General features: G+C 42.8%; 1 protein-coding gene across 1 annotated transcript in view; it reads left to right on the forward strand.

The window, feature by feature from the left end:
* SELENOF (selenoprotein F) overlaps positions 1-19,154 on the forward strand; it is a 158,670-nt gene extending 139,516 nt beyond the window's left edge. Inside the window, exons 3-5 of the mRNA XM_086953974.1 lie at positions 1,918-1,981; positions 11,926-11,975; positions 18,100-19,154. Of these exons, the coding sequence (XP_086810100.1) occupies positions 1,918-1,981; positions 11,926-11,975; positions 18,100-18,231 (246 nt within the window). The 3' untranslated portion in view covers positions 18,232-19,154. The remainder of the gene's footprint in view (positions 1-1,917; positions 1,982-11,925; positions 11,976-18,099) is intronic.
* The last annotated feature ends 519 nt before the right edge of the window (positions 19,155-19,673 follow it).

Here is a 19,673-nt window from a genome sequence, read left to right on the forward strand (position 1 = left end):
TGGGGTAGCTGGGGTTATGGCAGGAGGACTCCCCCGTCCTAGTGAAGCTCTCCGGTCATTATTGATTTTATTAACGACTTTCACTAGGTAATTATCTAGAGTAGCTAAAACAGGTGTAGTTTTATCAGGTTTCTGTTTAGACATAGTCAAATGTGGCGACAAACCCTTAAAGATTTAAATGGATTTTAAAAGAACAAAGACTTTTATGAATATCAAAATATACTAATGCCAAAATTGGCTCACCAACCTAGAGCCAAATATGGTAGCTAAAACTGGACAAAGTCCACAGTCAATAAAATAGAAGTCTCACTTGGGGTAAATGGATTTGCCTCAGCTGCAAGACCAAAATCTGTGGCCCATCCCAGCCTCGTCCTGCCCCGGACTGCCACAGACTGTCCCGGGCTTGTCCCGCGAAAGCGGGAGGTGGGCCTGTTGCTTTGTAGCACCTCCGGGCGCAGATCTTGCGTCACAGGTGGGGCGCCGGGCCCTGGGGCAGCTGGGATATGTAGTCTTCCCGCTGTCGCCCGGTCCCGGTCTGGCGTGAGGATGAAGCTGCCGCCGCTGCCCACATGGCGCTGAGGAGGAGCTGTGGCGACCCACTGGCAGGGACAGGTAAGTTCAAACTGGCCGTTGCCCTCACGGCGTCTGTCCAGGTAATTTCCGGCCCCCAAGGCACTCTCGGCAGGCCTGTTGCTTTGTAGCGCCTCCGGGCGCAGATCTCACGTCACAGGTGGGGCGCCGGGCCCTGGGGCAGCTGGGATATGTAGTCTGCATAGTTTTGTAAACTTATAAACGTACCTATTGATTCTCTACAACAAATATTCTAATCTTTCTCTACAACAAATATTCTAATCTTTCTCAGTAAATAACTGAGTTGGAAGTTGAATTTGATTGAGTACCGGAGGGTTTTGGCACGAGTAGAAGTTAGAACTTGCATGTGAGTTTCATTACCTTTTTAGTTTTCATTGTAAATATTCTGTTAATAAACCACACCCTTTCAATCTAACAGTACCTACTTACCTTTAACCTGTCAATCGCAGCAGTAATTTGCTTGAACTCACATAAATCCCACTAATGATCACACCTAAATGTTATTCGTTTAATCTGCCTCGAAGAAACTGGTAGGCCTGGACGTTAAATTTCGGTCTGTTCGCGGAATTTTTGGAATTTGGGTCATTTCGTGTTCCGCGGAGAACGAGAAATTACCCCAAATTCTGCGTTCTCAAATGCGTGTTCGCGAGAACGCCCATCCCCCCAGCACGCGAACAAGCAATTCTGCGTGTTCGCAGAATTTCTGCGTGTTCGCAGAGATTTGGGTACCGTGATTACACAAATTCCGCCCACCCCTAGAAACTGGAGCAAATGCACGGAATACTTCCTTTGAGAGCACTAGACGAAGCCCAGCAGCCTACAACAACAACTACATTAGCCACTAACCCTGGTTTCGGAGTAGTATGCTGATCAGCGTAAAGTGCTTAAACGCCTCATCCAGGGTATTGAACACTATATAAAAGCAACTACAATACAATATTAGTCAACCTCAACTCCGTTGCAGATTTAGTTTTTTTGTGAAGCAATTTAAGTGCTTTAATTCCTCTCTATAATGCTACATTTTGTTATTCTCAAATCACACAAACATAAATATTTTAGGAAAAAATCATAGGAATAATTTTGTTGCCCACTACCAAACATACGGACTAATTTAAGGCCCCTTCAAAATCCTATATTGAGCTGTGTTTGGCTCTTTTAAGTGCCTATATGTTAACTGTAAAATGTCTGTCTTTCAGCTAAGCACAGTTCGCAGACTTGATCACTTACATTGTTGTAATATTGTGGAATAAGCCATGAATATATACATATGTTATAGTAAAGCTTTTTTCTGCTTTCCATAATAAATATTTTTTTATTCTCTTACAGCTTTACGCAGGGGCTATTCTTGAAGTATGTGGATGAAAATTAGGGAGGTTCCCTCAAGTCCAAGGTCAGTATTCAGTGTCACAGTTTGTAATGGTACTTAACACTACGACTAGTGGGGGCATTGCTTGGCAAGATGGTGGCTGACGAGACATGTTCGGAGGCTGACTCCTCCCAGGTCAAATCCTATACATTCCTGCCTGAAACCCTGTAAAATTGCCTGCAAGCCCTCTACATAATTGACCATAACTGCCCTGCTATTTTTGTTGCAGATGTTTGTGGAAGATGACATGTGTCTGGGAACTGGGCCTGAACGACGTGCTGTAGCCTGGCACGTCTAGAGGAACCGTAGTGTTACCTGAGACTACGGCCCAGCTGTATATGCCTTTGGAGTGCAAACAAACTCTAGCTCCCCAGTGCCACGGAGGGGATCACAGGCCATAAAGACCCCTGTCCTCATGTGTATACCTGACCTGTGAAGGCTTTGGCCGCTGATGGCCGTGGCCCAGACTGCAGCTTCTCTATTTGTGCAGCGGTTGGTCAGCCTAGCCCTGGACTTCACCCCCAGAGGGTCGATAACCAGGGGAGACCTGCTCTCATGTGTTGAAATTGAGTGGGATTGGCCCCTGGCTTTCAGGTGGGTCCTGAATGGAGAAACTGTGCTGCATGGGTTTAGCTATCGATTTTAATGTCTGCAAAACAGGAGGCAGGGGCCCTGCAGGGTAGAGGCGATGATCCGATGTGGATCCACTTAATGCTGAGGGTTGAGCACCCTGCCCCGGCCTGATGCAAACTGAGGGCTCATGTTCTTCTTGCTGCTCTAGGAAATCTGATGAGCTGCATCTCCCACAGCAGGGGGCCCCAAACTCCTCAACGATGGTGCACTAAGCTATTTGTTGCTATAGAGATAGGGAACTGCATATTAAAAGCAGTGAAGCCTGCCCATCCTGTTTAGTATGACAAGATTGTCATCTGCCTGGGCGATATGAAGAATGTGTAATGTTAAAGAAAATAATTCCTGGAAGTGAAACAAACGCTCCCCTCATCCCCCAGCATCTTTTAAGGTATAGCGCATGGGCAGAGCAACTTTGACGTGTTCGGATCGGAGTTGAGATCTGGGACACAGCTCCACCAAAAAAGAATTGCTGTAACTTGGGAGTGATCTGGACGGAGTAGGCCCTGCAATTTTGATGGAGTGCAGCTTACTTGCTACTGAGAGGAGACAGATCATAGAGGGGGAAACACCCTACAAACTTACACAGGAGGATGGCGAAGATCCCAAGGAATACAATAACGTACCTGAGGAAGAGGAAAAAGAAGAAAACTTGGACAACAAATGGAACGATCTTGACACAGATAGTCCAGAGGAGGAGATCTGCCACTATCCCTCGAAGGCCTCTCCCCCTGCAATGAAATTGTTACAAGGGCTTTAAACCAGTTTGGGGTGACCCTGGCACCTGCAACAAGGGGAACACAATATTTATCCATGCTGCCAAGTATTCTGGACCAAGGCAAGGAAGCCTTCAAAGAGAAAGCGTCTAACAGAGGGGTAACTTCTAGAGTGGAGAAAAAATATAAACCTTCAAAATATCCAAAATACATTCAGGGAACTGTTACACCAGATTCTATCATCGTAACAACAGTCAGAAGGAGAGGTAACACAGTCTCCAACACAGGACCTCCACTAGAAAATGAGAGCAAAAGGATGGACTTGGTGTGCAGAAGAATGGAGAAAGAAGCAGCAACGCAGTGGCGCATTGCCAACTCAAATGCCCGGCTCAACAGATATGGCCACCTACAGTGGGATGAAATGGAGGAGTTTATAAACAAACAAACTCCCAGAGGAGGACAAGAAAAGAGCAAGAGCGGTGGTCCAAGAGGGAAAAAGTGTAGCTAATACTTGCCTAAAATCTGCACTAGACTCAGCAGATACCGCAAGCAGGCAAATGTGCTTCGGAACCATACTCCGAAGACCTGCCTGGCTCAGGATCTCTAGATTCAAACAAGAAGTTCAGACCTCAATTATCAACAGGCCTCTTAACGGACGAGAGTTATTTGGCAAGGAAGTGGATGAATCCCTTCAACAGATCAAGAAGGATAATAAAACTGCTAGGGCAATGGGGTTCTTACAACAAAGAGGATCTTTAAAAAGAGGATGTTTCTCTAACAGAAAGACCACCGTAAGAGGCAGCTTCAGCCAAAACCAGCAGATGCCACAACAGTGTCAGGGGCAAACCACAAATCAACAAATGGGTCAACAATCTGGTTACCAGGGCTGACAACAGAAGCAGCCCTTTCGAGTGTTAGGAAATGGCAGAGGAAGAAGCCAAACCTCAAGAGGGAGAGGTAATACCTCTAACTGACTTCCACACAAAAAAGGACCCACACACAACACTAGTGGGGGGAAGAATATCCTTTTTCCACAACCAGTGGGAAAGGATCACAACAGACAAATGGATATTAAATTTGGTACAACACCGATATTGCATAGAGCTAACAAAGACACCACCTGAAAATCCACCAAGGATAAGAAAATTATCCAAATCAAAACAAACGCTGCTAAACACAGAGATCAAAGAACTGAATCTAAAACAGGCAATAGAAACAGAACCAAAACAGGAATGGCACAAAGGAAACTACTCCCCATACTTCCTTGTACTAAAACCAGACCTAACCCTGAGGCCAATTTTGGACTTAAGAATAATAAGCAAGTTCATACGGACACAACACTTAAAAATGTGTACCCTCCAAGAAATAATCCCACAAATCTTAAAAGGAGATTTCCTAGCAACAATAGACCTCAAGGACGCCTATTCACATATTCCAATAAATAAAAAAACACAAAGTACCTAAGATTCCTACACAACAGAACACACTACCAATTCAAGGTACTCCCGTTCGGAATAAAATCTGCTCCATGGGTGTTCACAAATTGTCTGGCTGTAGTGGCCGCCTACCTAAGAAGAGAAAATATCCATGTATACTGGACGATTTGCTAATAAGGGGACGCACAGAACAAATATGCCACAATCCGGTTCAGAGGACAGTCCAAACACTTCAAAGTCTAGGTTTCTCAATAAACCACAAAAAATCAACAAACACGGAAAAGGAAAAAACCTTTCTGGGGCAAGACTAAATACAAAGAATGCAAATGCTTATCCCACCCACACAGAACAGGATACAAGCTAGCTACAAAGAAACAGCCCTCTACCGGAAGGGACAGTCTCTGACAGTGAGGAAGGTAATGAAACCTATGGGCATGATGGCATCATGTATCCCACTTATCCCTCACGCTCGCCTACACATGCGACCATTCCAAGAATGGATCACCAACAGCTGGTCACAAGCCACAGAGAGTTTAGAAGATCTAGTGGTTGTTACACAAAGGATACAAGCAGAGACACAATGGTGGGCATCCAACAATATAGCACAGGGGAGACCTTTCAGGAACAAAACTCCATCTGTGATGATCACCACGGGTGCATCCCTCAATGGTTGGGGTGCTAATCTGAACCAACGACAGATTCATGGGCGATGGTGCGAAGAAAACTCCATGAAACGCATCAATTTCTTCGAAATGGAAACTGTTCTTCTGGCACTCAAAGCATTCCAGAACAGATTCAGGGAAAAGACCATCCTAATACAAACCGACAACACAACTGCAATGTTTTACCTGAACAAACTGGGTGGAGCGAAATCCTTTCCCCTGAGGAAACTTGCACGAGAAATCTGCCAATGGGCAATACCACAGCAAATCAATCTGCAAACAGTTCATCTACCTGGGGTAGACCACGTCACAGCAGAACGACTAAGCAGACAAAACAGTTACTCACACGAATGGGAGCTAAGGCAAACAGTACAATACCTGTTAAACATCTGGGGAACGCCAGTTTTGGATTTCTTTCCATCAATTCAGAACAAGAAATGCTGAAACTTTGCATCCAGGTTTCCACACCACATGTTCTAGGGTAATGCGCTTTCCCTCAATTGGTCTCAGAAATTTGTCTACACCTTTTCACCAATTCCCATAATGCAAAGAGTACTACAAAAAGCAAGCACACGAGGAACAAATATGGTTCTCATTGCCCCCGTTGGACAAGACCGACATGGTGTACCTATCTTTGTGTATTACTTTGTATAAGCATGTAAAATAATATTTTAAGAGAAAAATAATAATAAATAAATAAAAATCATCTTTAGTCTAATTGTACGTACTTCCATTGTACATCTATGTACATTCCATGTACTTGTATCTGTGTCTGTTACTTTTCTCCTGAAAAATCATATCCAATGCACTACCCTATTTCTCATCCTGTGCCTCTATCAATATCTTTAATCTACATATACTTACCTCCTTTATGTATCTATATAATTTCAATGTACTTATGGCTCTATGTATTTATCACTTTCTTCTAATTTAGCATTTCCAATGCACTACCCTCTTTCTCAACCTATACTTCGCTCAATATATCTTCTAGCCCAACCTTCTGACTCATCTCAAACTTCTTTCTACTACTCCTTCCAATGCACTACCCTATCTCTCATCCTATACATCAATCAATACATCCTCTACATCCATCAATACATCCTCGACATCCACACTGTCATTTATCCCAAACCCCATATCACTACAATGATCACCAAAATAACCCTTTCTAAACTCTTTCCTACTCTACCGCTCCTTGCATCATCTGACACCTCTTTTTACTATACCGATCCCCTAAAACAAACCTTTCTAAACTCTTCCCCCTGACTGCTCCCCTCCAAAACTCATTTTTACTCATCCAAAAGCCTCCTCCTACTGCTAAGACCTAAAAAGAAAATCCTACACCCTTTTATCCCTACACTATCATTTTCAATAAAAATTATAGACTATCATATTCACTTTTCAAATTCCATATTCAACTATACTGATATACTACCCAAATAACTGAATAACATATCCACTACTCAAATTACTTTGTATTTATACTATACTAATTTTCAACACTAATCCTTTATGGGTTACGGAGTGGCATGCTACTCGCCAGAAAACCGCTTCAACACCCATCAGGGGACCGAGTGCTATATGAATGCAAATCTTTCTTCCCCCTTTTTATCCATCCGCTATCCTTCTCACTCCAAGTAATAGACTAATATCCGCCACTGAAATTACTTCATATTTCACCATATTAATTCACCACTAATCCTTTATAGGCTTCCTGAATAGCGATCGTCAACAAGCGCTATATATAAATACAAACCTTTGCCCTCCTCTATCCTTCTGTTATCATTCCAAATCCAAATAACTGACTAACCTATCCACCACCTAAAATGTACTTGCATGTTTCACTATACTAACTCAACACTAATCCTCTATGGGTCCCGGAGTAGGGTGCTACTCGCCGAAAAAACGCTTTGACGCCTTTTCAGGGGTAGTAAGCGCTATATAAATGCAATTACAATACAATACTCAACTCTCCTAGAACTCTCCAAAGGAGAGATGATCAGGATCAAAGCAGACAAAGTCCTGCTAACAATGCAACAAGGTCAAAATCTTTCACCCAGAACCAGCGATGCTACAACTAGTAGCCTGGCACCTGAATACATAGAAATTGGACCCCTCAAACTGCCGTCAAGAACCATGGAGATTCTAAAGGAGTCCAGGAAACAGTCAACAAGGAAATGCTATACAGCTAAATGGAAGCGATATACCACATGGAGCACCACTAACAACAATACTAATGCAATAAATACACAGGAAACAGTAGTCCCATATCTTACCCCCCTTTTAGACAGCAGCATCAATTTTTCCATAGAAAAAGTACACCTCACGGCCATAGTGGCGTACACAATAGGAAAAACATGCAAAAGCTTCTTTATTAGACAACTCAACAAAAGATTTTTGGAAGAAGCAAAAATAATTTCTTCACCAAGAACTGCTCCTGTACCAACATGGAGTTTAAAAACAGTGCTGTCTCAGCTAATGGGAAAACCGTTTGAACCCATGCATACAGCGGATATCAAACATATTACTCTCAAAACAACATTTCTCATTGCAATAACATCACTACTGAGAGTAAGTGAACTTCAAGCATTAACCATACAAGAACCCTATTTACAAATCCACGAGGATAAGGTAATCTTAAACTAACACACAGTTTTTACCAAAGGTTCTAACTAAGTATCACTTGAATCAAAACATCATATTGCCGGTTTTCTTCAAGGAACCAAAAACTAAGGCAGAAAAAAAGAGTCCACGCCCTGGATGTAAGCAGAGCTCTACTGTACTATCGGCAAAGAACAGAACAAGTAAAAAAAAAAAAACCTTTGTTTGTTGCTTATTCACATACCAACACAAGATCGTCACTAAAGCAACCATCCATTGCAAGATGGATAGTACAAGCTATTCAACTAAGCTATACCAATGCCAAAAAAGAACTAACAATACAACCATCTCCAGTAGGAAGAAAGGAGAAACACTAGCATTCTTTGCGAATATACCCATCAATGCCATCTGCGCAGCAGCAATATGGGCATCACCACACACATTTACAAAGCATTATTGTGTGGATATACAAATGAATACGGAAGCTCAAATTAGACAAAGGGTGCTTCAACATCTGTTTGCTAAGTCTTCCACTCACCACAGCCTCCCGAACACAGGAGAAAACGCTACATAATCTGATGCACAGCATGTGAATCCAGAAACTGATTTACGCTGCAAAACGAAATGGTTACTTACCAGTAGAAGTAGTTTTGCAGCTTGAAGAGTTTTCTGGATTCACATGCGACTCACCCAGCCTTCCCCTAGAAGGAACACAAACAGGTGGAGAAGCAAATACAACGTTAAGAACTATAAATATGGACCATCACAAGGATTAAACAGCATAAAAAATGAAAAAAAAATCCGAAGATGGCCACCTGGCACGTCAACCTCCAAAATGCCGTCTGACGTCATACAGGGGACGTACCTGACACCAAATGGTGGTCGACAGCAGCCAAAACAAGAAGAAAAAAAACCACAAAACACAATTCCGGACCCAACCACTAGATGGAGGAATGATGCACAGCATGTCAATCCAGAAACTCTTAAAGCTGCTAAACTACTACTGGTATTTAACCATTTCGTTTTGTTCTTTTGGACACATAGTGGATGGCAATTGATGAATTGAATTGTAATAATTTAAGGCCTTATGATTCAGATGTTCCAAGTCTTTTTGCAGTTTCAGATGGCTCGATTCCGAGACCACAGAAAGGCATTTTGGTATATAAGAAACACAAATTGTGATTCAGTAACCAGTTACCAAATTGCAATTCAGGTTTGCGACTCAATACCGATTGGGTATTTAGAAGAGGCATGTTTGGGGTATCCCTTCCAAATGCCGAACCACAGTGGAATATACTGATGTTTTTCAACTGAAATCGAGTCTAATAACATTGTTTTCCTGCTACTTAATATGTTTTGTGGCTAGATGGGTTGGTGGCAGCTTTCCACTTGAAAATCAAAGTAGTTCATAAAAAAACGGTGGAAAGTACCCCGGATACCTCAATGCAAACAGTGATATGCCATCAAAACATAAACATGCAGAGCCTTCTTATTTAAAGGAGAATTTCCAAACCCATAGTGTTATGCTTTACAACAAGTGTGGGCAACTACCAGATGGGGCACAAAGAACAGTTTTACAGGCACTAGTGGGCTCGAGATTAGACTACGAAAATGTCCTATACTTAGGAGCTACAAAAAGTATCTTCAACCGACTCCAAGTCATTCAAAATTCCGCGGCGATATTGCTTCTATATCTCCCAGGACGCACGAGCATGGCAGAACACCTTAAGAAGTTACACTGGCTCAGAGTAAAATTCAAGGCACTATGCTACAGGTTTAAGATTAGCTCAGGGGAAGCTCCAGAATATTTATGTAAGATCGCCGAGAAATATCTACCCTTGCGTAACCTCAGATCCATGTGTCAGGCCAAAATCACTGTTCCTAGATTCAAGGGGGCACGGTTGGGCGGACGCTCATTTGCCCATCTAGCCCCAGTATTGTTGAACTCACTCCCGCTCAAACTACGCTTGGAACCCTGCTACCGCCAATTCCGGAAGGGAGTTAAAACTTGGCTATTTAATCAATAGAGTCCACTCTTCGCTTTCGAGTAATTACAGATCCAAGGCGCCGGGAAACCCGCAGGGTAGCTGTTGCGCCATATGAATGCAAAAAAAAATAATAAATAATGTTTTGCCTCGTCCTACACTTGGTGGAGTACATTTTTTTAGCGACCTGCAATTATGGCTCATATTATTTTTTAAGTGCAGATTGAAATCCTCTCTGGTATTAAAGTGCTACCTAAAGTCAGGAACTGAACATGATAGTCCCTAAAGACTAGATTCATAGTGCGTGCTACACAAGTGCAGGGTGCATTCATTTCTCTGGAACAGTATCTAAAATGGGGGGCTGTGGGTTCATGTCTTTCCATTTTCTTACTAATGATGGACTCAGGATGTCTTTTGTCTGCATTTCCTATTTTCCATCTGATCGAAATAGCGAATGCATGAAATGGAACAGGCCTAGTTCTGTTTGACACAACAAATTTGGTGTTCAGTTGCAGATATTAATTTGTGCAGTTTTATTTCCACTCATCTGAGATGGATGTGTATTAAAATCTGAGTTTGGCATATGCAGTTTTTGATTTTGTTGCATTTATCTCTTCTGGTAAATCGTTGTACCAGAACTCTGTTTGAGATGGGTTAACATGTTTTGATGATATTTTACCAATACGTTGTCATGTGACCTGGGACTTTTCAAATGTTAATTCCCCACATAGGTAGGTGCACCTACAAACTGAGCAATCGACTCGTCCAACGAGATATTGCTCGTGGAGTAGTCTCAGTGCCTAACATGGAGGAATGGACATGGATTGGTGTATGGCAGCAGAAAAGTTAGTCTATACAGGGCGAGGATGTTTGAGATATTGGTGAAAATGTGGGATTTTTGATGAGGTTTGTTAGACATATCTGACCTCTCCCCCCACCCCCTCACTACCACCACCACCATCCAAAAGACCGGAGTGTGGCTCTGGTGTCTGGTTGTGAGTGTGGGGGGGATATGGAGCTGCACAGTGGATCAGTGTAAGGTTTATGTCCAGCCAGCTCCACACCTGAATGCGTGGCCGGTAGTGCAACATCTGGTGATGTGACACCGGATTTGTTTTGTGCAACCTTGCATTATCAGTATTTTTTACTTTGCTTGCTTTTCTTGCAAACTAATAACAAAAAAATGTAAATGTTAATTTCTATGAACGGTATGTAGTTGCATGTAAGTATCAGGCTTGTATCATACAATACTCTTCCTTTGTTCACTAGGAATGCCTGATGCCTATTGCACAAAAAAACTATGAGAAAGGAAATGAGCGTTACTGGTTTATGATTCTGTCTTTTGTATTTATGTCCACTTCAAGAGCAATAAAAAATTATTAGAGGGTTATTTTTAATCCGTTCTCCCCTCTGTTAATGTACATTTAAGGTCTAGAGGGGTCCTAGCAAATAACTGACGTTTTTGAGAATTGATAAACCTGTTCGTTGTTTCACACAAACCTTGCCTGGCAAAACAGACTGACATGGGATCTTCTTCAGTACTAGATTAAAACACTTTTTCGTACCTCCATATTGGGAAACGGTTTACAAGTTAAATGGTTATTCAAATTTGTAACCATAATTAAAACTACCGCCTGTGATGTACTAATGAATGTGGCTCTGTGAAATTGTATTTTTTGTAATGTGATTATTTAATATAAAAAATAGAATCCTTTTTTAACCAAATCAGTAAATTTATAGTATTACAATGTTGAATTGCAGAAAGACTGTAAATCATCCAAATAGATCAAGATTTGAATTGCTGTCTATTTTGAAGTATCTCCAAAGCCCCGTTTTAACCAATTACGAAACTGTCTGGAATTCATTACAGAGTTAAAAGTAACCAAATGTACAGTCCTAAATTAAAATGCCTAAATTTGGTTTTATTTGATTTCTTAGCTTTTGTCAGGAGTGACAAACCGAAAATGTTCAAGGGGCTGCAAATCAAGGTACGTCAAAGCAAACTGATATTGCTTCATTCTGGTAATATTTCCAACCAACATTTTTTCAGTATGACTCCGGTTATTATATACCTCTTTTATGCAGGCTGCAAGACATACAAATGTATCCTTCCTTTCAGAGGATTTTCAACGGTTTCTAACAACATATTCAAATACTTTGTGTATTAGTAATTTCTTATCTGACTAAAGTTTTATCCAGTTTTGCGAAATTCCATTTATACATCTTTTAATGTATTTCGATACAATATTAATCTCTATTGTTAATGACCTCCTCATGTCTAAAAGCTCTATTGTTGTGTTAATTGGCTCGTGCATACATAGCTTGACTCTCAAAAACCAAAGATCAGGGTCTGTTATCTTGACGTATGGTTGAGAATCGTTTGTGAAATCAGGATAGATGGTTTCCGCAACCTTTGTGTGTAGGAATTCTGTGGTTTAGAACCTTATCCAGGGGACCGCTGCAGTAGCTCACCTGACAGGAGAAGGTGTCCTCAACCCCCGTAAGCGCTATTTATCGCCAATGCTACTCCCACTGCGTAGTACATTATCCAGAGGACTTCAGACCCCATAACCATCTGCACCAGGAGGCACGGCAGCAGCTCACTGGACAGCGGGAGGAGCCCTCAACCCCCGTAAGCTCTATTTAGCACCAACGCTTCACCTGCTGCACTGGATTTGCCAGGGCAGGGCCACCCCGTTGGCCTTGGACCAGGCTGCCTCTTACCTAATTGGTTACGTCTGGTGGTGGACCGTCAGCAGGGAGAGGTATGTGTCTGCTAGTCTGCCCTACTGCTTGACTCTCCTGATGCCTGTGTGTCCATTGGTCCGTGAGACCTCTTGGGCTGCGTGTAAGGACTGTTCTCCCATTTGCTCTTGTGACACAAACCTATCCCAAAGACCGTGTATGTTTGGTCACAATATTCCGTATCTGTATTACACAGGAGGTCCTGTGTCTCTCCTTTTGAGTGCCATTTTTGACAGTTTTAAATTTGTAAGTCCTACCTCTTTATTGCACAGGCTCTGTCTTTTTAAGTTCCAAGGGGGTGCTTCTTTTCTCTATGTACCCTTTTGTATTCACTTGCTCAACCTTGTGGTAAGGTTTAAATTAGTGGTGAAGCCAGCCAACTTACTCCGATTTGAGGACACTAGGATGGGGAAAAAGAAAACAACTGGCCCTAATCCTAGGTCCCCCCAGGTCACCCCCATATGACTACCATTGAGGGCTTTCTGACACGTGCAGTGGGTGTAGTCTCCAAAGAGATCGAGTTAGCTGAAAAAAGGGTTGGCCTTGTTTTTCCCCTATTGGGTACTGCTATTCGTCAGGTGGGGCACGCTATGCCATTGTGGGTCCCAAGGTCTCTGTTTGTGACCGTGGCTGCTAGCAGGTTCAATCCCCAATAGCTGATAATTCACCACCAAAAGGGGAGGGGACGGGGGGCAGAGTTGAGATTCCTAAGGGGGATATCGCCCAGTCCTGTTGTCAGCCCAAGGTACAAGCGCAGGAGGCGTGTTGTCACCCCAAAGAAGAAGAATGTTTTTGTCAGCGTAGATGTGCAGACAGAGCCCGCAGTACTCCTGCCTGCGTCTGACCCAGGTGCTTTCACTGACCACTTCACAAAACTGAAGGGTTTCTTGTAAGGGCATTTGATGACCTGTTTACTCGTTTGCGTAAGGTGGAAACTCTCACAAGCCATTTGGGTGGCTCTCTGTTCATCATCCTTTCATCTCTGCCCACTCCTATTAGCTCGGGGGGAGCAGGGTGAGGGAGGGGTAGGGGTGGCTCTGGTGATCGGGTGGCTGTGGCCCCTGTGGTGCTTGTCTTTATGATCCTGACCCCACTCACATGGGGAGTGGGGGTCTGGGTCATAATTAACTCCATCAGCCCCACTGTCAACAATCCCCCCCTCCTTCAGCTTCTACGTGCCCCCCACCTTGCCCTATCTCAGCTCCCGGCATTGTGTCCTGTGTCCCAAATTATCATCCACCTCTTTCCTCTCTTCAGTCGGCGAGGGGGTGAGCAGGACTCCTCTGCATCAATTTCTCCAACAGCTAGCAGGCAGGAGACATTTTGGGCCAACGCAGGCATGGGCCGATGCAAGATGGGAACATCCTCTTACTCTCCTTGCGCTAATTCTACAAACCCTGTGTCTTGTGTACTGAGTTGAGGTATGGCTGGAGAGGACTGTCTGTTGCTCAGGGGCCCCGGGCTCATTGTAAGATTTCATCTGTCCAGGCACCCAATGCAACCCTGAGCAATCGCCTTGACCCTTTGTATCTGCGGCCCCCTGGTTTAATCCTGAGCAACCGATTTGTGCCTTTGTCCGAGCTGGAAGCACAGGATTGACTGGGATCCGGGTCAGCCAATTCCTTGCCCTATTCCACTCCATGCCCCTCTGTTACCTTCAAAGCCCTTAGTTGGAACATTGCAGGGATTAGAGGGAAGTTGGTGAACAAAGAGTGCACATACCTCCTTTGTCTTGTAGTCATTTTTTGCCTGCAAGAGACGTGGCACACTGGGGGGCGGTGGCACACCGGGGGTCGTCTTGCTGGTTATGCTACATTTCAGAGCCCAGGGGAATTTACACATATTAATTAAACTAAGCCTGAGGTGTCAAATGGAGAAGGCTGTGTTGTCCACACACTCGTGTTTCTGACCTTAGGAAATCAGCTTGGGGTCTTAGTGGTTAACATCTACCATTCACCTTGTGGGGTTAATGCCGCTCTGAGTGATCTGGGTGAGTTCCTCAACAGCATAGTTGAAGCTCCCCTAGATTTACAGCGCTTCTTCTGATGGGAGATTATTTTTTTTTAAAACCATTTTATTAACATTTTGTGTATCGTTACCAAGTCTTATATCACAATAGTCACTAGGTATACAAGCAAAGAGGAGATATTTTACATATAGTATTCTTGCTGTGCACATACATCCACAACTCATCAGTCTGTGGTAGTGGGAATAAGAAACCCAAGTATAACATTTTCCATATTATCATGTGTCAAGGTGTGGTCATTCACTAATATCTGACCCAGACATATCTTGTGGGGGGCGGGTGTCAAATATTTCCACAATAGGTGTTCCACTTCCCCATACCCTTGTCCATTTTTTGGGGCACCCTCGGTGAATGTAGACTGACTTCTCTGCCACCATATCCATGTCCATATCTTTGCACAATTGACTGAGGGTAGGGTTGAGCCTAGAGCCCCAACGTTGCGCTATATTCATTTTTGCCATTGTCATGCCCAGTGTTACCCAGTCTTGGGCTGTGTTGTTTAAATCCCTGGGTTCCCAGATATTGAGAAGACAACGTTTTGGTTCTGGGAGAATCGTGAGGGTCGTAACTTGTGAAAGTGTACCCATCACCGCTTTCCAATAGCGCGCTATCTCTGGGCAAAGCCAGAGAGTTTGGTAGAATGTACCTGATTCTCCACATTGCCTGGGACAAAGTATGTGCAGTGTAGAATTTTTAATTGTACCAATCTAAGCCTCAATGGAATCGCTGCCTCCTTAGAAGGACGCAAGTGCCTCCCGCCAGTTTGCCTCGTCTACGTCACCTATGTCTATTTCCAATCTGGCCTTCAATGCTGCCGTGGGATCCAGGCAGTTATTCACAATTTTCCGATATGTTTGTGAGATTGCCTTTTTGTGAAGGTGATCCGTTAGAAGTCGATCTTCTAATGGTGAGGATTCTTCAGGTCGTGTTCCTGGTGGGATCAAAGACTGGAGTGCGTACCAAATCTGCATGTATCTGAATATTTCTGTCTGCTCTAATCTGTAGATAGCCTGCAAATGGGCAAATGTAACCGCTCCTCCTTCTTCCAGAGGTCTCCAACTTTTGATATTCCTATCAAATCCCATTGGTTAAAGCCTTTAGAATTGCGTTGCATGCCCTGTTTCTTTGTCTTCCATAGTGGCATAGCTTGTGTAATTTCTCCCTCCCATCCTAGTGCTCTCTGTGCCTCAAACCAGACTTGTATCGTGTGTGCTGATGGATCTGTGAGGGTGTAGCGTCTTGTCCTGTTGTATAGTGCACCCGTAATGCCCAGAGCTTCTAGTAGATGTAGATCTAGTCGGTACGCTAGGTCTTCTTGGGGAACATGGAGCCACGGATGAATAGCAACTAATTGGGATGCCCAATAATCTATCAGGGAGGGCGATACCGCCATCGTACCAGCTTCTCGTTAATTTGTGCAGAGCTATATGGGGAGTTTTCCCATCCCAGAGCGGAGTCGTTACTTCCGTGTTTATCGCTGTGAAGTAAGTTGCGGGGACCGGGAACTGTGTATTTTGTAGTGCATAAAGAAATCTGGGAAGTGCCACCATTTTGAAAAGGGCCGCCCGTCCCAGCAGTGTTTGTGGCAGTGTACGCCAGTGTTTGACGTCGCTCTTGATTCTTGTCAAGGACTGTGTCCTGTTTTGCGCAATAAATTGTGTGTGATCATGTGTTATGAATATCCCAAGATATTTAAAGCCGTCATCAGCCACCTGAAGTGTACATCTGCGTGGGAGCCGTGGCGTGGAACCGTGTAGGATATAGTGGAGTAACATTGCCCAGTTTATAGTACATCCGGAAACGCTCCCAGAAGCCGTGCAGATCTCGAAGAGGCAGTTAATGAGTTAATGGAGCCTGTTGTGGATGTTTAATATATAATAGTATGTCGTCCCCGTACAGCGAGATTCGGTCTTCCCAGCAAAGTGCCCACAGCAGTCCACGTATTACTGGGTCTTGCCTTATCCAAGCTGCCAGGGGCTCAAGTACTATTGCGAACAGGAGTGGTGATAGTGGGCAACCTTGTCTTGTCCCCCTTCCTAATCGAAATTTAGTCGACATATGGCCATTTACCACTACTTGAGCTAGTGGCTGGGTATATAATAATTGGATCCACGCACAAAATTTGGGCCCAAACCCCAAGTGGCTGAGGACTGCAAAAAGGAAGGGCCATTCAACTAAATTGAACGCCATTCATGCATCTGAGAGTACAACTGTGTCCTCTGCTATGGTGGCTCTGCGTTCCATAACACGATGTAACCTCCTCGAATTGAACGCAGTATTCCGGTTGGGCATAAATTCGGACTGATCCGGATGAATCACTGTGGAGAGGTGTGGTTGTAATCTGGTGGCCGCCAGTGTCTTAGCTTATATTTTTGCTTCCGCGTTTATCAGGGAAATCAGTGTGTAGGACATACACTCTTGTGGCAGTTTGCCGGGCTTATATTATGGTAGCCAGGTGCTCATCTCTAAGAAAGATCCCCTTCTCTAAAATATCCTGTAATGATATGTAATGTTACAACTCAGTCATTGTAATGACCGTGTTTTAATGGCATGCGTTGTATCGCATGCGTGGTAAACAATGTTTACCGTTTTATTTCCCTGGTTTTGTAACCTATTTTTGGCGGAGATTAAGAGCTCCATTTTTGTTTGCCTAATTTTAGCATGTACACTTTTATGATTTCCATCGAAAAACGAATAAAGTTTTACTTACTGTGGTTTATGAGGACTCTGCCAAAGTATGCATGCTAGTGTTCTTTTCCTCATTTTGGGCAGATTTTTAAACTGAACAAATTTCATTAGTAGAAATGGTATGATGGTTATTTAAGTGTTCTGCTTTGCTTATTGTGTGTGTCATGCATCTCTTTACATTCTAACATCTACACATATCATACATGGCACTTGGTTCTGCTGATGCTACTGGTATGCTATAAAGCTATCATGAGAGTCTCAAGTTCCTTATACCAGGCATTTTCATTTTATGTTGCACATTCTCGCTAACGGTCTACAACCCTATGCCCTTCTGTAAGCTTTCCAATGTTTTCAAAGGTAGATGTTCCACTGTTAACTCTAGTACTGTGTCTACAAGATTTTACCTGCATTTTCAGTCTGCCTTTTGTTTTTGTCTCATTGATTTTTACTTAAAAAGTGGATACTTTTCAGTAATACACCCCTCTTTACGTTTATGGTTTTGGAATGGAGACATTAAGGTTGATTGAAAATCCTTGGTTACAGTAATTTTCTCCTCTATAGTCTTAACGTTGTTGGAATGGTTATGCAGCTCTCTATTGATAACTGGTGGATTGTTAGGCCAAGCTAACGTATTCCCACTACTTTATTTACAGTATGTTCGCGGCTCCGATCCTGTACTTAAGCTTTTGGACGACAATGGGAACATCTCTGAGGAACTAAGCATTCTCAAATGGAATACAGACAGCGTAGAAGAATTCTTAAGTGAAAAATTGGAGCACCTTTAACTTAAAATTTCAGTCTTTATATCATGTTTCCAGATCATATTTGAGTAGATTATAATAATGAAAATGATATGCCATTCCTGCTGTGTGAAAAGCAAAGCATTGTGTTGAATTGTTTCCATTTAATTCATAATCTCAGTACTGCAAATTTTAGCCATACAATGCCAGATCTCAAGTTGTTCCGTGGCAGTTCTGTGTTTTTTATATAACTTTTTCCCTTTTTGAAGCGGAACTTATACCTACTAGAAAGTATAGAAAACCAACGCTTGACGGGACTGCTTGATATGTGAATGTTTGTATAACCAAGGACCATCGCAACTGAGGAAATTGAGATATTCCTTTTGCATTTCCAATACTAATATTTCCAGAAGATTTACTAGTCCGTGGAAGTAGTGAGGTGCCAACATGCAGTAACTTTGGTACTCTGTATTTCTTTTAGGACAAGAGTTTATTCTATGGTGGTGAATTTTATAAGTAAGGGGCATTATAAAAATATGGAAACACGCTTCTAATAATCTTTGAAATTATACCATGCCTTTTTACTGTGTGATTGGTGTAAACAAAGATCAGAAGTATCTCAATGGATGCACAAACTCACACTTATGGCCCTTGGATTTATAGGAATTTTGTACTGTTTTTATTTTATATGTATATCTAAACTGTCTTTTCAGTTTAAAATGAATGCACTGTACAGAATGGTTTTGTAATGTTCATTCTGATGCAACGAAATGTGTGTGCTGCATTAGTTATTAAGTGAGATACACTTTAGTGAAGGCCCCACAGAAAACCTTTTCAAGGCATGTGCGAGCCTGATGTTACGTGTACTGTCACCAATGTATAACTGTGCTGCAGTAGGACTAAACACAGTAAAAAATAAACTGTTAAAAGCTATATAAAATAAAGAAATATTCACAATTATGTTAGAATGGAAGTGTTTGTGAGTTTTGATTTATTGTTGAATTATTGTTCAACGTTTCAGTTGACTATTATTTTTCCCATCTGGATGTTCCACCACAACTTGTTATGGTTACCCAGGTGCTAATTAAAATGTGGAGGATTGCGTGTACGTAAATTTACAGTTTGGTTTGATTGTCCTTATTTATTCTAATTAACAACATCTTAAGATATACTGCAGGGGGAACTGACACTGATCCTCGTTGTTGGAAAATGGCTCTCTCTGAAGGGTCACCCCAAACATTTTGTCTTCCTCCTCCTCTTTTTCTGACCATCTTAGTGTTGGCGTTAAGACTCTGAGCACTTTACCACTGCTATCCAGTGCTAAGATGCATGTGCTGTCTCCTCTAAGCATGGTTAGATTGGTACAGCTGCATGTTTGGCCAATTTAATTTACCTAGAAGTCCCTAGTTCAGTGTGCTACATGCCTGCCACTTCAGAGCCTGTGTGTGCAGTTTACACTGCCATTTCGACTTGGAATTTAAAACCCC

Source organism: Lissotriton vulgaris, chromosome 1_1 (genome assembly GCF_964263255.1).
Source record: "Lissotriton vulgaris chromosome 1_1, aLisVul1.2, whole genome shotgun sequence".
Classification (NCBI taxonomy): Eukaryota; Metazoa; Chordata; class Amphibia; order Caudata; family Salamandridae; genus Lissotriton; species Lissotriton vulgaris.